Genomic DNA, 15,759 nt, shown 5'->3' with positions numbered 1-15,759 from the left:
AAAAGCTTACATATATAATATAGCTTTAGTAAGTTCTACCTACTCTTAATCTACCAATCTTAACTTCAGAGGGAGAACAAGGTTCCATTGTCCTTTGAGTATTTAAAGTGCATTTCCCCAATTACACCAGTGCACAATGACCCCACAGCACAGCAGGAGTTGGCATCCCACCACTGCAACTCACTTTTACAGCCTTTGCCATTCTGATGCATTCCCTCTGCTGGGGGACAGGCATCCATTGGAGGAATCCTGACTGCCTCTCATTCAGCTGCAGCAGAACCCTACGGGTTTTATTTCAGCCATTTTAGAGCTGACCTGTGGTTCAGCAAGTTTTTAGAGAAAAGCCTTTCAAGAAAGTAAAGTCTTTAATCTTGCAGATTCTGCCCTCTGGAGACCTTAGTTATCTTTGGAATCTCTATTTAATGACCTTTAAGCATGTCTCAAGTTATCAGATTGCAATGAACAGCTAGACACAAAGACACCCATTCCCTCTGCCTACTTAATTCCTCTGCCTTTAAACCACTAAGAAGAGCACACAATGCACATTTCTAAATTCTGCAGTTTCACCTTTTAGCCTTGTATTTTCCAGTCAGGCATTTCAATAGCTAACCATTACAGTGCTTAACTTCCATCATAAAAGAAAACAATTTCAGTGATCTGAATTAAGAAACACAAAATGAAAAGCTTCCTACCATTCAATCGCCCATCAAAATTTGGATTTGTTGCAACTTTAAGACCAGGGTGGGGCAACAGGAAACACCCAAGATTACTGAAACAGGAGTGAATATGCTTCCTTACATTCTGTAGCTCTTCATGTTGGTTTTGCTTTACCTGAAGGAAAAAAAAAGGCAGTATGAACTGCTACCAGTTTTGCAGCACTGCAATCAAGATTAACCATCATCTTAAAAGCAGTAAGAGCACAGAATAGTGTTTAAGCTTTTATTCCTGAGCCTAATAATGTCAACTTTGCATATGAGTGGAAACACCACAAATGTATTTTATTAGCACAAGGAGCCAGCTCATGCTGCATCATTGCCTTGACAGCAAGACCAGAATAGGACTACTGGAGATAACCTACCTGCAATCTTTTCTCTAGGAACTTTCTTCCTCCTTCCAAGCCATATGCATGTTCATAAGGATAACTCCAATCTCTAATTAAGAACATTAATGTCTGCAACAGGAAGAACAGCAGCATTGAAAAGTTTGCATCATTCCTAAGGTCAAAAACTCTATCACATGTGTGATTATTTTAAGTATTTGGCTGCTCTAAAACTAATATATTATAGATTACAAGTAAGGATACTATGTAAGTTTTTTGGTATATTTGGTTGCTCTAAATGAAGCAGCCTTGTAGTTCTGTGGTGCAAGTGTTTGGTTGTTTAAAAAACCAAACAAACAAGAAACCCACCACTAAACAGGACTTTTTCTCAGAACCATCTACCACCAGCAAAGACCAGCTATATCTCAGAGTAATAAATAAGAAGGCAGCACAAAATTTTTCTCCTTAGCACCTGCACGTCATCATTTCACATTTTGATTCCTTTTATGCCTTTTAACTCAAGCAGAAAGCTATACTTGCCCAAAATGTGGTCCTCTTCAGCACTTTTCCATTGGATTTTTGCAAAGCCATGTGGCAATAGTGAAAGAAAATTAGTCTTGCCAAGAACTGGTTACCTTCAGCCCAACTAGTTTATCTTCAGAAATTATCCTGAGCTCATTTTCTACACATTCAACTGCTTAAATCCATTTAACACATAGTTACCTGAAACGGCTTTTGGTAAATTTCTTCCATAGCTAGTCTTCCATATTCTGTAAACAACTGAGAGAAAGAACAGTGTAAGGGTGTGCCACATAGAAAACACATTTTTCTACTGTAAAACATTCTATTATGTCACTAAAAAATAAAAGCATTCAATCTTTTATCTTACTATAGGTTGAGAATGACAAATAAACCTCGATAATGAGTATACCAAGCCTCAGTAAGATTCAGGTAGGAGACATGATTCCCACTGGCTTCACAGTGCCATTCCTGAACTGTCAACACACTGCAGCTCTAAGTGGGTGGCTTGTGGGCTATTCTCAGAGAAAAGCTGGCTGCATCTCTCACCAAGCCAGCTTCCAACACTTGCTTCCTAGGCTAAGGAGGTAAGCCTGTCTAACATTTGCCCCTTACTTCCCACAAAAGGTTTATTCCTGGAAATCCCAGGGAACTTGGCTCTAGCCAATATATCAGACATTTAAATACAAGCCAAGTTCAGCAGCTTCTCAGATCTCTGCTTCAGCCCGTGACCTTAGCTAATAATTGTTGCCTCCCTCCAGTATAAAGGCAGGTATCAGCTGTCTTCCTCTTACTGCTTTCACCATCTTTAACACCAGCAGCAGCGTTTCTCGCTGGCCTGAGCAGGCCAAACCACCCACAAGAACAAGAATTATGGACTGTGCTGGCTGTTTCGGCAGAGGCCAACACTGGCAGGGATCAATCCATGCCAGCCTCCTTGCAGATCTTAGAGATAGAGATGATGGAAGCACACCAGAACTCTCCAGTACCAGGCAATCATTACTCTGCATTAAACAAACTCCTGGAGCATCTCAGATAAATTATGGCTCAAAGGACAGTTCCTGTGCTGATCACAAGAGCACCTGAGAACTTACAAGACTAATTTAACACAATTTAAATCCCAAGCCCTTGTCATCCTGAGCAAAAGCAGCTGTGAAGTGGCCAAGCACCCACGAGTCTGGCTTCTTTGACCTAAACTCTTCACCTCATTCACTAAATGCAAAAGGCAGTCAGAGACTAACAGTATTTCACAATTACATAAATTCCTGTTAAAACAGAAATTCAGAATTTCCTTCCCTCAGACCATGATTCCTTCTTTAAATGCATTGGTGTCCCCTACCCAAGTGCTTGTATTTATCATCCTTCTCTTCCCTTCCTTCCCTCAAATATCACCCTCCAGGATAACAGGAACAGATTATTTTATTCAGATGACACTGAGGCTGTTAAAGGACCAAAGTCTCAAGGGAAGCCTGGCTTTCAAATAACTACTTATGGATTTTTTTGGTTTTGGTGCTTGGCTGTGTTTTTTAGGGTGTGGGGGGTGTTGGCCCAGTGATACAGCCCTGTTAACTGAGAACAGCTTCACAAGACTGTTTAGTTAGTGCTCTTCTACTTCCAGCACTGGCAGACAGTCTGTTGCAGCACCGAAGACACACAGAACAGTTTTAAGCTCATGGCCTTGGCATTGGGCAATACACAAGCTATTCTCTAAAGCTACAGGTTTTAAGTTAAGGAGATAAGGTTCTTGCACCATTCACATGAAGCCAGAATTCAGTGGTCTTTGACCACAATGCTCCATTAGAGGATAAAAACCCCATGGTGAAGAGAAGACAACATTTTCCTGCTTTTATTTCTAAGCAGAAATAAAACTCTGCAGAAAATTCTCAGCTGAAAAAACAGAGACGGCTTCTGGGCATCAGACTCCTGGCCTGACCCAAGCTCCAACACTTCCTTACAAACTGGTTATGAAATAACATCAATTTTCCTATTTTAGGAAAAATGGGAAACATTGGAATTTCACTATTAAGTATTTCCATAATTTTCTTTTCTCATTTTTTTGGGAATTTCAGAACTTGCAATACAGAGAACAGACTTTAAAAGAATCAGCCAGATTAGAAGCCTGTACTATTTTACCTCTACATCGGCACAGCAGAGGCATCACAGAGTTGATGCAAACAGCTCTTACAGACAGTACCAGTCTTAGTATCAGGTCAAATTCAGTGTTTTACATGAATTAGCAAACAGTTCTCAAGTCAGTTACATGAGTAGTAACTTCTAGAACATTGTCAAGACTTTCAGTTCAGAAGCAGCTTAACATAAATTCACCATATTCCTACCTGCAAATGTTGAAGGTCATCTTCCTGAATATTCTGAGACAAGTTGTATACCTGCAAGAGACAGTCAGAGAATTACAGTGGAACATGAAGCCACTGTCTTACATTCATATAGCCTCTTTCACACATTGAGTATTTTTGCTCCCTCCAGAAAAAGTACAACAACCCAAACGTGAGCAAGTACAAAGGTGTCACAGAACACATCTCAAACAAAAGTCACCTCCTTATTCAAAAACAATCCACCAGAGCAAACTCCACAGGACAGAAGTAGTGTTCCACATACTCCTGTTCCTTTTATGTTGTAGTATGTCTGAAGAAAGTCACTTGTCACCCCTCAAAAACCTGCTCGCTTTTGGCACTTTTAAGGCACAAGCTTAGAAGTAGTTTTAAGTATAGCACAATTGCCAGGAGTTCAACTGACACTTAAACAGAAGCAGCAATTTTAAGTTTGGCTGATCACAGGGTAATGTCACCCCAAACTGTATCTAAAGCCTTAAAAAAAGATTCTGCAACACATCTGTAATGAAGCAGTTGCTACTTTGACATCTTGGGGAGGGAGAGGGGGAAGGGGATTTCCCAGTTCTGTCAGCAATTTAACTCAGCCTGGCCTTGCAAAACCTCGATTCCACCAAGCAACTTGGGTAGTTTATGTCTTACACCAAAAAGAAGACAAAGTATGGAATTTTAAATCAGAGTTGGAGGAAAATATGCGTGTGAACTTTCCAAGTGTGGCTCGAGAGATATTCTTTGCATGTTCAGGATAGAGAGTTCTGCCATTATTTGCCAGTATGGATATTCTCACCTGGACAGAGCTCGTCATGGTGCTCAGGGCAAAAACTGTCGCACAGTCTTTGATAGTGGATTGGCTATCAAAGGCACCTTGGGTATCCATGAGTAGTACAGCAACCTGGGGAGTTTGAAAGAACAGCAGCAGTTAACCAGATCATGGACGCTTTCCTACTCCAGGCCACTGGGCTAAGTTCTATTTCAAGCAGAGCAAGTCTCTGCCCCTATGCCTACTGATTAAACCTCAGCCAGCTCCCTGCACACGTGACTACACACACCCACAGCTGAGTAAGCAGCAGCCAGAGGGCCTTGGCATCAGCCTGAAGTCCCTGGCCTTGCCTAGCTACCTTCTCCCACAGAAATAGCCCTCCTTGGCACAGTGGGAGTGCAGTGCAGAGCAACTGACAGCTCTCCTTCACTGGAATTCTCAGCTGCAGATCTAGCATAGCTCATTAGAGCTAAGAGGAAGATGGTTACTTATATATAAATGCATCTTAAAATAATTATTTTCAGCAGAAAACCAGATAACTGATACTGACCGTCTGCTGGAATGACAAGGAAGGAAGTGATATAAATGAAAAAAAGTTTATCAGTCCAACTCCCATCTTTGGGGTCTACTACAATTCCCTTCTCTTTCCCAATGATAAGGAACAACAAGTGAGTAAACAAAAGAGTGGGTAATTTGTTCCCAAAGCACAAACAGATCCACACAACATAACTGGTTTTTAACCAGAGAAATGTTTGGTTAGCCGTGAAATTTGTTAAAACTTCCTGCACACCACTAAGCCAACTATTTTTAAGATCCATGTCCCATGGACTAGGCTTCAGATGTTTCCTTTGCAAATGCAGAGGATATGAAATTTACTAGAACTGATGGTTCAGAACATGAACAGTTCAAGATCACCACCAGTATTGTGGAGCAAATATCTATTAATGACATTAACACTTTGTAGTTAAACTGACTTAAGAGTTAAAAAAGAATCAAGTTAGTGCTTTTTTCCCCACTGTTAGACTTAGTCCTTTTTTATACACTACCTGTCAAAATTGTATGGAAGGACCAGCTTCCACACACTAAAGTACTTACAGCCATGCACTACATTTCACTAGAACACAGCTAGAAGCTAGAACATATTCTCACCCTTCAAAGAACAGTGTTTGTTACAGAGCTTTTCACCCCAGCATTTGTCTGTAGGTGGTATTTATAGCCATTACAGTTTTACAACATTCCCAGGATAACCCACCCATCAGCCCGGACAGGGTAGACTTTGCCAAAACAAAGTACTCTCAAAATGAGACTATTGTTGAATTTTTCTGCTGGTTTGTAAGAATCAATCTCCATCCCTATACTGATACACAGCTTCCACATATGTTACACAGCTACTCAGTGCAAAGGAAAGCAACTGATGTTCCAAGTGCCACCATGAAACCCATGACATTAAAGGTGTACACAGAGGCAGAAGTCCTTACATACACCTATTTAAGTTTCAGAGTCATAAAAACTGATTAGGCTGAAAGGGACCTCTGAAGATCATCTTGTTCCCATAGTCAGGGACACTTTCCACTAGACCAGGTTGCTCAGATCCCCACTGAACTTGAACAGGAACACCTCCCAGGATGGGGCATCCACAGCCTCTCTGTTTTGTTTAAAAAAAAAAAAAATTCAACTAAAAACCCCACCACCACAAAAACAAACCAAATCAAAAAACCCACACCACCTCCGAGAGAGATCTTGAGTAAATGAAGGGAAGCCAAGCGCTCACCTTTGTTCCATTAGGTTTATCAATTACAAACACTTCACTCCAAATCTGAATGCCAGTTGTTTCCCGTTCACATCCACCTCTCCATGTAAACCCAGTCAATGGCTCAGTGTTTCCACCTATCCAGCAAGGAGAAGTCTACAAAACAAAAGGAAAAACTTATGTAAAACCAAGGAGGAATGCCTTTTTTTTTTTTAACATGTTATGTCTTAGCAGACTTCCACACTGTTATTACATTTTCCTCAGAGCCAGCTGACAACACTACACAAAATATTTAAAACACAATGCTACTCTGCTGTGTTTCAAGATCATCCACAAAGCAACACCACTGCATTTCAGTGGCTGCACAACTTTTCAGTCGCCGAAGAGTAAATGTGCACAGTTTTTGAGTCTCAAGCACACAGTGCTATTGAGAACAGCACAGTTTTGTCCAGTTCCACTCAGCACTCAGGCTCTTTTCTCACAGTTGAGAAAACTCAACTCAAACACAACAGCAGATATTTTAACTCAGGAACACCTAAACCTTTGCAAGGCACAAAACTCCTGATCTTAACTTAATCCTCTCCCTTCCCCCCTCACTAACATCTAGCTAAGCATTTGAGTCCCTGCACTAACAGAAGCCAGCACAAGACTCCCAATGCCACCTTGCAGAAGCCACAGAGAATAGGCAAGTACCAGAAGATTTACAATCTATACTTGCCAGTTACAGAGAACAGGTCAGGTTAAGAGTCTGATATATGTCAATCAACCCACCCATAATAAAGTTTTGCTCGGACATTGCCCAATTTGTGAGCAGCTATCGAGTACAGTTGGCAGCTAACATTCCTGGCTGATGGAATTGTAATGAGGTCTTCAAAGACAGGCAACACAGAGCAGCAACTCACACACAAGAATCCAGCCATTATATGAGCACATCTAACCCAGAAATGTAGTTCATGTACTGGGCAACTAAGGACGATGAGCAGGCACCCCAAGGAAGCTTCACTGTGGTAGGTTTTTCTGTAGCTCCCTCATCAGCTAAACTGTAGTCTGCCTGCCACTTCTTTCATGTAGGATTTCAGTGTATATAAACTTTTCTTTCACAGGCTAGAACACAGCAAGCAGGCAAAAGAGATATTTAATGAATTTGCCTTGAAGTCTCCAGAGTAGATTACCAGCCAGGAAGAGTCCACTGAGAAGGTCAAAGGATTTCTCAGTTCACTAGCTCTGGACTCTACCTTGCTGTCTCCACACTGGCAGTTTTCAGATAACAGCTCAAGATACTTCTTCACGTTTCAGACCACAGCATGAGTACCCAGGGACTGAACAGAATAAAAATACTTGAAACACTAAGTGAAACTGCTTATTTCTAAATGGGGATGGGGAAAAAAACTTGCACACTTTCCTCATGCCTAGGAGCATGCAGGCAATCCAGAAATTCTGCACCAGCATTCTCCCAAATGCTAACAGTGCTCTACTCAACTCTGCTGCTTGGATCAGACAAAGGTGAGATGAGCAGATAAAAATTCAGAAAATGAACACAGGTACACAAGTGAAGAGTTCTACAGGTAAGTTGTGTGGGTTTGGTTGATTGGTTTCTTTTTTCCTTTTGTTTATTTTGATAGGCACATGTACCAGAGACCCTAAGCAAACCCTGAACAGCTTTTCCCTGTAGTTTTTTTTATCCCAGAAGATGCTTATGCTTCCACAGACCACTCTACAAATGCAAGCTCCGAGCTTGCTTTGTGCTGCACTACACTCCAGGACACAGTTTGGCAATGCTGAATCATATTTCATACGTTCATGTCAACAGACTGCAGCTTTTTACTTTTCAAAAGGAATCTGTACTGTTATTCAGTATGTTCCATTTTTCTTTTATACAAGAATACTTTATCCCATTTTGGTCCAGACATTATTCCTATTTGTAGCAAATCAGACCACAACTACACAAACAGTTTGACAAGTCCCTCAATGAGCACTAGATATGACTTCATTTGATTTCACACGTGATTCATATCACAGTAATACTTTGGTATTTTAACAGGCACAACTTCACCTGAACTTGCTTCATCTTATGGATGTATTTAAGCCTGCCTCTGACTGACCTCTGCATCAGTTTAAAGCACTCCTAGCTTATTACCTACATCTTTCCTTAGCTAAAGTTCTGTATTTTAAGTCTCCATCCATCAAGTTGGCTTGAAAGATATTCAGGAGATGGGAGGAAGAAAAAAAGGCTCCTACATGAAATCAAGCTAGAAGTTGCTCTACAGTTTTATCTCAGTCAACTAAAGGGTAATTTCTGTAGATTTACTTCACACTAAGGAAAAGCCCCATGCAGCTTTATTTGCCTAGTGCATTAATACCCAGTATGCCTTGAAGATTAATTCAGGATAAGAAGGTGACACCCCCATAAAAAAATAAACTTCTAAATCTACACTTACAGGTAGATTTAGATACAGCTCCATCCAACTCTAAGGCTTAAGAACACAGGATCCTTGCAGCAGCTTGCTGAGTACACAACTGCTGCTGTTCAATTTCGAAAGAGCAATCATAACACTAACAATCAGTGCTTGAAACAAGATGTCCACCTCCCTGAAGTCAGTGATCAACCTCTGCCATGCCAAAATCCTACCTGTGACTTTAGCTGACACCAGTGAGATTTTTATTTTACAATGGCAACTTTTCACATGACCTCCTTCCCTCAGTTTAAAACAAGAAAATGAGATTCTGAAGTTTTTTGGCAAGTTTTTTGTTATTTTTCGCATGTTAATGTCCCCATAAAAGGGCATCCTAAAATTGTTTGATTGGCACATGAAGTGAATGCAGTTGCTTTAGGATTCTGTGCAAAATTTAGTTCACAGAAAATACAGACTTGCAATTGAGCCTGACTAAAGATGGAGGGCTCAGACTAAGTACTATGAAACTATACCAAGATCTCTTCTCCTGTACTAAATTTGGATAAGCAGAGGATATCATTTGACTTCACACAACTTAAGAGCGCTCCAAAGAGGAGGCGTTGCATTTATCCTCCATCACCCCCAGTTCCCATCAATCAGTTTGCAGCAGTTCTGATGCTTGTCAAACTCCTTCCCTAAGCCAATTTACGTCACTGAGCTGGCAGAAAAACAATTCAGCAAAGTACAGTGTCTTCTGATGCATCAGTGACTTGGATCAGCTCATCTAAGGGTCTGCAAGCACTATAGCTTCAGAATGGAAATGCCTGGCCAGAAGCAGCACGTGGACAGAAAGACCTCTCTGCTCTTGGTAAGAAACAGTTGTTAGAGCAGATAGCCAAGCTTGCTTTTATCTTCAGTTCAAGAGAAACAAACATTATTTTGAAGGATATTTATAGAAAACTGAGAAAAGTGACTGCACAATAAAGGAAACAGAGAGGCCTGATACACAAGGCTGAAACAGCATTTCAATCTGTTTTGCTTTATGAACATTTGTTTTATTTCACAATCTGAAAATTAAGAGTATTTGTTTAAAGCCCAGCCCTTCTGTTTTCAAAAAGAACTTGTACTACCTCTACCCAGCCCAGCATCTTGCTCAGATCACTGTACTTAGGAGTTTGTATTTTTCTTTGTTTGCAGGGATCGGTGGGGGTTTTGTTGTTTGGTTAATTCTGAACAGACAGGACACTAGAGAGGGCTTACACACACACACATGCCACCCACAGAACATCTGTATCAAATGAAATGTTTTTCCTCCCTAGGTTAAGAGTCTCAAGAAGTTAGGAGTACCAGCTTGCTATTCTGTATTCCTCCTACTCTATCCTCAGGGTCTTTCTTCCAGAGCTCTTGGTAAATGAGGGAGAAGTCGTCAAGAGCAGGCCCTACTGGGATTGAGAGAAGGAAGTCTTCATTTGCCAACTATCAGCAACTTTTCTGCAGTACTCCCATATTTCCTGTAACTGCAGGGTTAATTTTGATTTTCCCTCAAGCCAGCTAGCACAAATTAGCACCAAAGAACAGTGACCAAAAAAGGAATCCGTTCTGGGTTTCTAAGAGCTTCAAAGAGCAACAAAACACTGACCTGTCACTATTCACAATGCAGACTAAAAGAAACACCCCACAACCTGTGACGGGCAGATGGGTATGTTCACAGAAGACCCTACTCCACCTTCTCCATATAAGCCAAGGGTTCAAAGTGTAATCGCCACAAAACAATGCTAGCCAAAAGCTACAAACTAAAAGAAGAAATTAAATTTTGGATCAGGCATTAATCAATCTATAACTTTAAAGGATTTTAAGAGTTCCTGGACTGCATTCAGAAATGCATTCCAAACAGCAAACAGGAAACTTTCTCCTTTTTGCCATACATCATATTTAAGCAGATTTAGCCCTCCAACAGCTATCTGGTAAGACTTTTATTTTTGCAACAATGAGCAAGTGAGCACCATAATATGATTTCAGGAGATAAAGTCAAAGCAGTGTTCCTCTAAGTCACCACCTGGAAAAGCCCTCGCCCAAAGCTCAACTAGGCGGCCATCATACTCCCTCATTCAAGTTCTTCTTGTGTCCACTTACACTGGGACACCAATAAATTCCCTTGATAACTGCAAGAAAAGGTACATTGAAAAACTGTCACTTAAATACTCTTCTTCACAGCGTAGAGCAGCTGACTTCCCCTCCCCTGATATATAAGAAAATTCTGACCTGCTATATTTATGCTCAAATTAACAAACACAAAGGGAAATGACTAAAATACCAAAGTACTTTTCTCCTGCAGGAAAACTCCAAATTACTCACCCTGTTATACATGTATCTAAGCATGAAGTCCAGCAGAAAAGATTTTCCTTTGCGGAAAGCTCCTGCTACAGACACAACTACTATGTTAAGATCTTTAATATGTTCCTGAAGCAAGATTTTTTCCAATGCTGCTTCATCTAATTCAAAGTTATGGTCATCTTCATGAGCAAGGACAATCTGTATGGGGCGCGGCTTATCCAGCTCCACCTCGTCATCTGAGTCCGGCAGGGCATCTGAGTCTGGCAGGGCATCGTCCTCTTCTTCTTCATAAAGCTTACCTGCAAATTGACAGATGAGAACACATTGGTAAGTCAGAGCTTAGGGCAAGAAACACTTTTTTTTTTGAAGTAAAGCCTTGAGCTGGGCTTACATTTCCAGCAGCAAGGGTGATGTTCTTGGGAATGCAAAGAGATCGACACTAGTTTCCTGTCCATTTTCATCAGTTTTGTGTCTAGCCTATATTTCAGGTCTTCTCTATGTATTAAGGAATCACAAAAAAAAAGCCCCAGCCCTGATTTTCAGCTTCAAATCCCCTTTTAAAGGCATCTTAAGTGTAACTGCTACTAAAAAAAAAAAAAATTAAGGGCCTTTTATCTGGAAAAAAATGAGTAGTTTAAAACAAGCTCCAAAGAGGACCAAAAAAGGGCATTTTTATATCGCCACCTTCTTGTACTGTTGTAAGGGGCCCAGGGGAAATAAATGTTTTCCGTCAGTTTTGCTTGCCAACAGGTACAAGCAAGACCACAGATCTAGTATGGAAGCCCAGGATAAAAGACATCCAATGAATAAGCTCCTCTCCAATTCCAACACTGTTTCAAGTCTCAATACAGCACAGACTTTAGAGCACCTATTCCCTGTCTGCAAGAAGATAAAAACCCTTAGCATGTGCATGCCCTAACATTTCTGGGATAAGAAAACAAAAAACCACTGAAGTAGTTTCTGGCTTCATATTCTTCCTACAATGCACTACTAAGCAAGATTTAGTAACAGTAAGTATCCAGTCTTTAAAAACAGTTAAGAGACTATTTTATACACAATTTAAGATTCAATACCCTTTCAGAATAAAATAGTAGCTGACAAAACTATAATTCAGATTAAAGTTACTAATGAATGATAAGGTAACACAGCCCTTCAGATACACACTACAATAGCATCAATACCCTATTTTCCTGACTTTTGGAATTCAGGAGTTAATTGGATTAGAGGCCTAAAAGAAAACCAAACTAACCTATCCAAGATGAAGTCTCCTCTCTTGTTCAGGCACCACAACACTGAAGTTTATCCCACAGCAGAAATCAACTCTATCATTCCCGATTCCACTTTTCCTGACAAACATCTGGTAAGCTGCTTTGTGCTTACAGAATTGCCTCCTACTCCATATTTGCATTTTGCTGTATTCTATTGCAACCCTATGTGCACAAACCTGATCAAGGCACCTTCCTACCAGTGACTTATCTGGGATTATCACATATGATTTTCAGTACGCTGTCCTTCTAGTCATGCCTGCATTTCCAAGACAAGGCAGCAGCCACCCCCAGTCCTTTGATGTATTGCTCGAAGAGACGTTTCCTGTAGCAGCAGCCCACAGGAAGTGTTCTTCTGCAGGATGCGCCCATGAGGCACCACGGAACACAGTTTCATTCATTCATAGCAGAGAACCTGCCAATGCGCACAGGACCTGCCAAGTCATTCCTGATAGACTTTGCATGCAAGACACCATTCTCAGCAAAAGACTTACGAACAGGGCTCCAAAGCACTCGGTTTTGTGGATGTAATGAGACCCTGAAATTACAATGAATTTGAAAAACTGGTAACATGGTGACCCTGAAGTTTCTCCAGCAACCGTCCCCTTATCCAGCTCTGACAACACTTTTAATTGCAAAATGACAGAGGATGCTTCCATTTCCAAGCATCAAATCTTGTGCTGTCCCAAAGGCCAATGGCACTAAATCTTAAAAAAAATTAGTTTGAATATATTAAGCTGGCATGGTACTTGGTTTGAACGGGAAGTACACTTGAGCGCTTAAATCCTAAGCAGCTAGAACTAAACTCCAGCATTATCCAAGTGGGTGTGCAAAACACTCCCCAGCATCACCCTAACTCACAGTGATTAGCCAAGCAGGCTAAAAAATTGATTATACTAGCAGGCCTGACAACTGGAAGGAGTAACTTTTAGAAGAAAATCTGTCAACAGGACACCAAACTATACAAACTACATTGACACAATACTGCTCACCACTTCAGAGGAAAGTCTCTCACCTTTGGCCTAAAGCTTTTGTATTCCCAGATACTACACAAGCCCTCTTTTTTGAAACAGTTTCTAAACAGGCTTTGCCCCATATAGGAAGGATCCTTCGTAGGTCAGAAAATTTGGAAGGATAACCCAGGTACGAAGGAATGAAGATTCTGACAGTCAGAAAAAAGCCTGCAGCATCACAGCCTAGAAACAGAAAGGGAATAATTCTATTGATAAAAGCATTAAAGTCAGATAGTCCCAAGAAGAGGCACCTGTGTTTTAGCAAACACATTCAGACAATGTTTCAAAGCCACCCTTTCAAGGTATGACCGTAGTAACAAGTGTAAGGTGGTTACTTCGAACAGCCTCATATTCTTTTATTTAAATGCACACTTCACTTCAGCTGCAGTAAGGGGTTAGGTTTCTAAACAAGGGCAGACTGAAAAATGGTTTGGAAGCCACACCTGCAACTCTCTTCATTCACTTGGAGCCTGACATTAACCATCCTGTCCTACCTGGAAGTCATTAAAACTTGTCAGAGCTCAAAGACCTCAAGCTGTAGCAGCAACCTTTTGCCAGTGCAGAGCACAGCCACCCAAAGCCTCTTCAGGCCAAGGACATTTCCAAACAAACAAGTGGAATGGTCCTTTATCATTAGTTATTCATAAACAAGTAGATTCTCCCTATCACAAGGAGATAGTACTATCAAGAGCTTACACACAACATGCCCATTAAAAGCTCACATCTTGTTAACAGCATTCTGCACCACTGAAGCTCATTAGCTCAGAGGGAACAGGAGAGAAGATTCATCCCAGACCCTACTCAACTCCTATTAGATTTCACTTATCAGCAGAAATTGGAAAGTCAAGTACAGAGCATCAAGTCGGGTTTGTTTGCTTGGTTTGGGTCAAGTTGGTTTGTTGGCTTTTTTTTTTTTTTTTGACCAGGCAGCCTAATGTATCTGAAAGTTCCCAACCTACCTACAGAAAAGACCATCATGGCCTTCAATCAAGCACTTTAGAGGGTGGAGAACTACAGTGCTGACAGCTGTGAAAGCAACTTGATCCATCCAGAAGAGCTGGTTTGATAACTTCATGCTCAACTGGCAGAGAACACCCCTCCTTTCAAGATTTTGAACTAGTTAGCAGTTACCAGGACAGACATTGCACAAGCCAAGCATGTGAACTATAGAACAAGTGCTACAGCTCATCCCAGCAGCATAATCAGCATATGCCACCCTGTCAGGTGTCCTAGGCAGATGTCACACCCTTTTTTGATCCTTTACCCTGCCTTCTGGCTGCTCACCCTGTCACTCTGGCTAGTCACTGTCTCAGGCAGCACTGGAGTACTTAAGAAGTCTTTCTAGAAGGCTTCAGTATCATGGGCAGAAAGATCACATTCCACTTCCAAGAATTACTTTCAGTGCAGCCTCTGGAAACAAAGGTCAGAACAAGAAGCACCCCCTTTCACAGTCCAGTTTTCTGCAAAAGCACTGCAAAAATTCTCAAAATAATTCATAAAGTAAACACGTTGACAGCACTGTCAGGTCAAATCAGGCCAGAAGTTTATGCAATTCAGAACTCAAAGCCCTGTCCCTTGGTTGCCCCCCACTCCTCGCCTGCCCCAGCACGGTCACAGTGTACTACTTAAAACTCAGAATTTAAGCTGATTTGTTCTAAAGCCCACAGACTGCTCTAGATTCTTGCAATAGTCCAGTCCCAGCAAGTCAAATATAAGAGATGAGTACTAACTTTAGAAGAGGTGGCATTCACAGAATGACCACTTCTACACTTAAGTCTTCCTAGCCAACTAGACAGTACCTTGGACTTGCAAAGCTCATGGCAGCACCGCTATACAGGTCTCCATGACAGTACATTTTGGTACTGCTACAGAGGCAACCAAAACAACAGACTTTTGTTGGTTTGAGGGTTTTGTTTGGTTTTTAGAGTGCATTTTAACACTTTGCTAAGCCCAGTTCCACCCCTGTAATGGAGTTACCAACCCAGCACATCCATCCCAATACATTCACACAGGGGGTGGTTGTTTTAGCACAATGTTCCATGTTCTGCATACAGAGCAGAGAGGCAATGCTGCCTCCTGCCACAGTATTACAGACAGGCTGGTAGATTCATCCAACTCACTCATGGGGTTGATCACTATGCAGTTGGAAATTCCCATGTGCACAGAAGATCTGAACCTCAGGCTTTTAGTACATACAGAAGAATTCTCATCTGTCAAACCATATGGCACTAGAACTTGTAGCACAGTGCTGCAGGCCCAGAAGGTCACAGCTGTATTTTTCTTTTTTCGAGTTGTTCATCTGACCTTTGAAGTTTCTGTAGTACTGAAATAACAGACT

General features: G+C 41.2%; 1 protein-coding gene across 5 annotated transcripts in view; it reads right to left on the bottom strand.

Moving 5' to 3' along the window:
* The window catches only part of ATL2 (atlastin GTPase 2), a 41,183-nt gene that overhangs the window by 9,455 nt on the left and 15,969 nt on the right, over positions 1 to 15,759 (bottom strand). For all 5 annotated transcript variants that reach the window (XR_006017543.1, XM_042036759.1, XM_042036760.1 and 2 more), the window contains exons 2-8: positions 11,165 to 11,442; positions 6,438 to 6,572; positions 4,694 to 4,798; positions 3,895 to 3,945; positions 1,763 to 1,819; positions 1,079 to 1,171; positions 693 to 831 (exon numbers count right to left, since the gene is read on the bottom strand). Coding sequence is in view for 4 of the 5 variants with exons in the window: in XM_042036759.1 (XP_041892693.1) it covers positions 693 to 831; positions 1,079 to 1,171; positions 1,763 to 1,819; positions 3,895 to 3,945; positions 4,694 to 4,798; positions 6,438 to 6,572; positions 11,165 to 11,442 (858 nt within the window). In the remaining variant the exon portion in view is untranslated. The remainder of the gene's footprint in view (positions 1 to 692; positions 832 to 1,078; positions 1,172 to 1,762; positions 1,820 to 3,894; positions 3,946 to 4,693; positions 4,799 to 6,437; positions 6,573 to 11,164; positions 11,443 to 15,759) is intronic.

The sequence above is a fragment of the Corvus kubaryi genome, unplaced genomic scaffold (assembly GCF_017639235.1).
Source record: "Corvus kubaryi isolate FWS band 111438036 unplaced genomic scaffold, C.kubaryi_AGA036_p1.0 37386, whole genome shotgun sequence".
Taxonomy (NCBI): Eukaryota; Metazoa; Chordata; class Aves; order Passeriformes; family Corvidae; genus Corvus; species Corvus kubaryi.
This window is presented reverse-complemented; position numbering and strand designations above follow the sequence as displayed.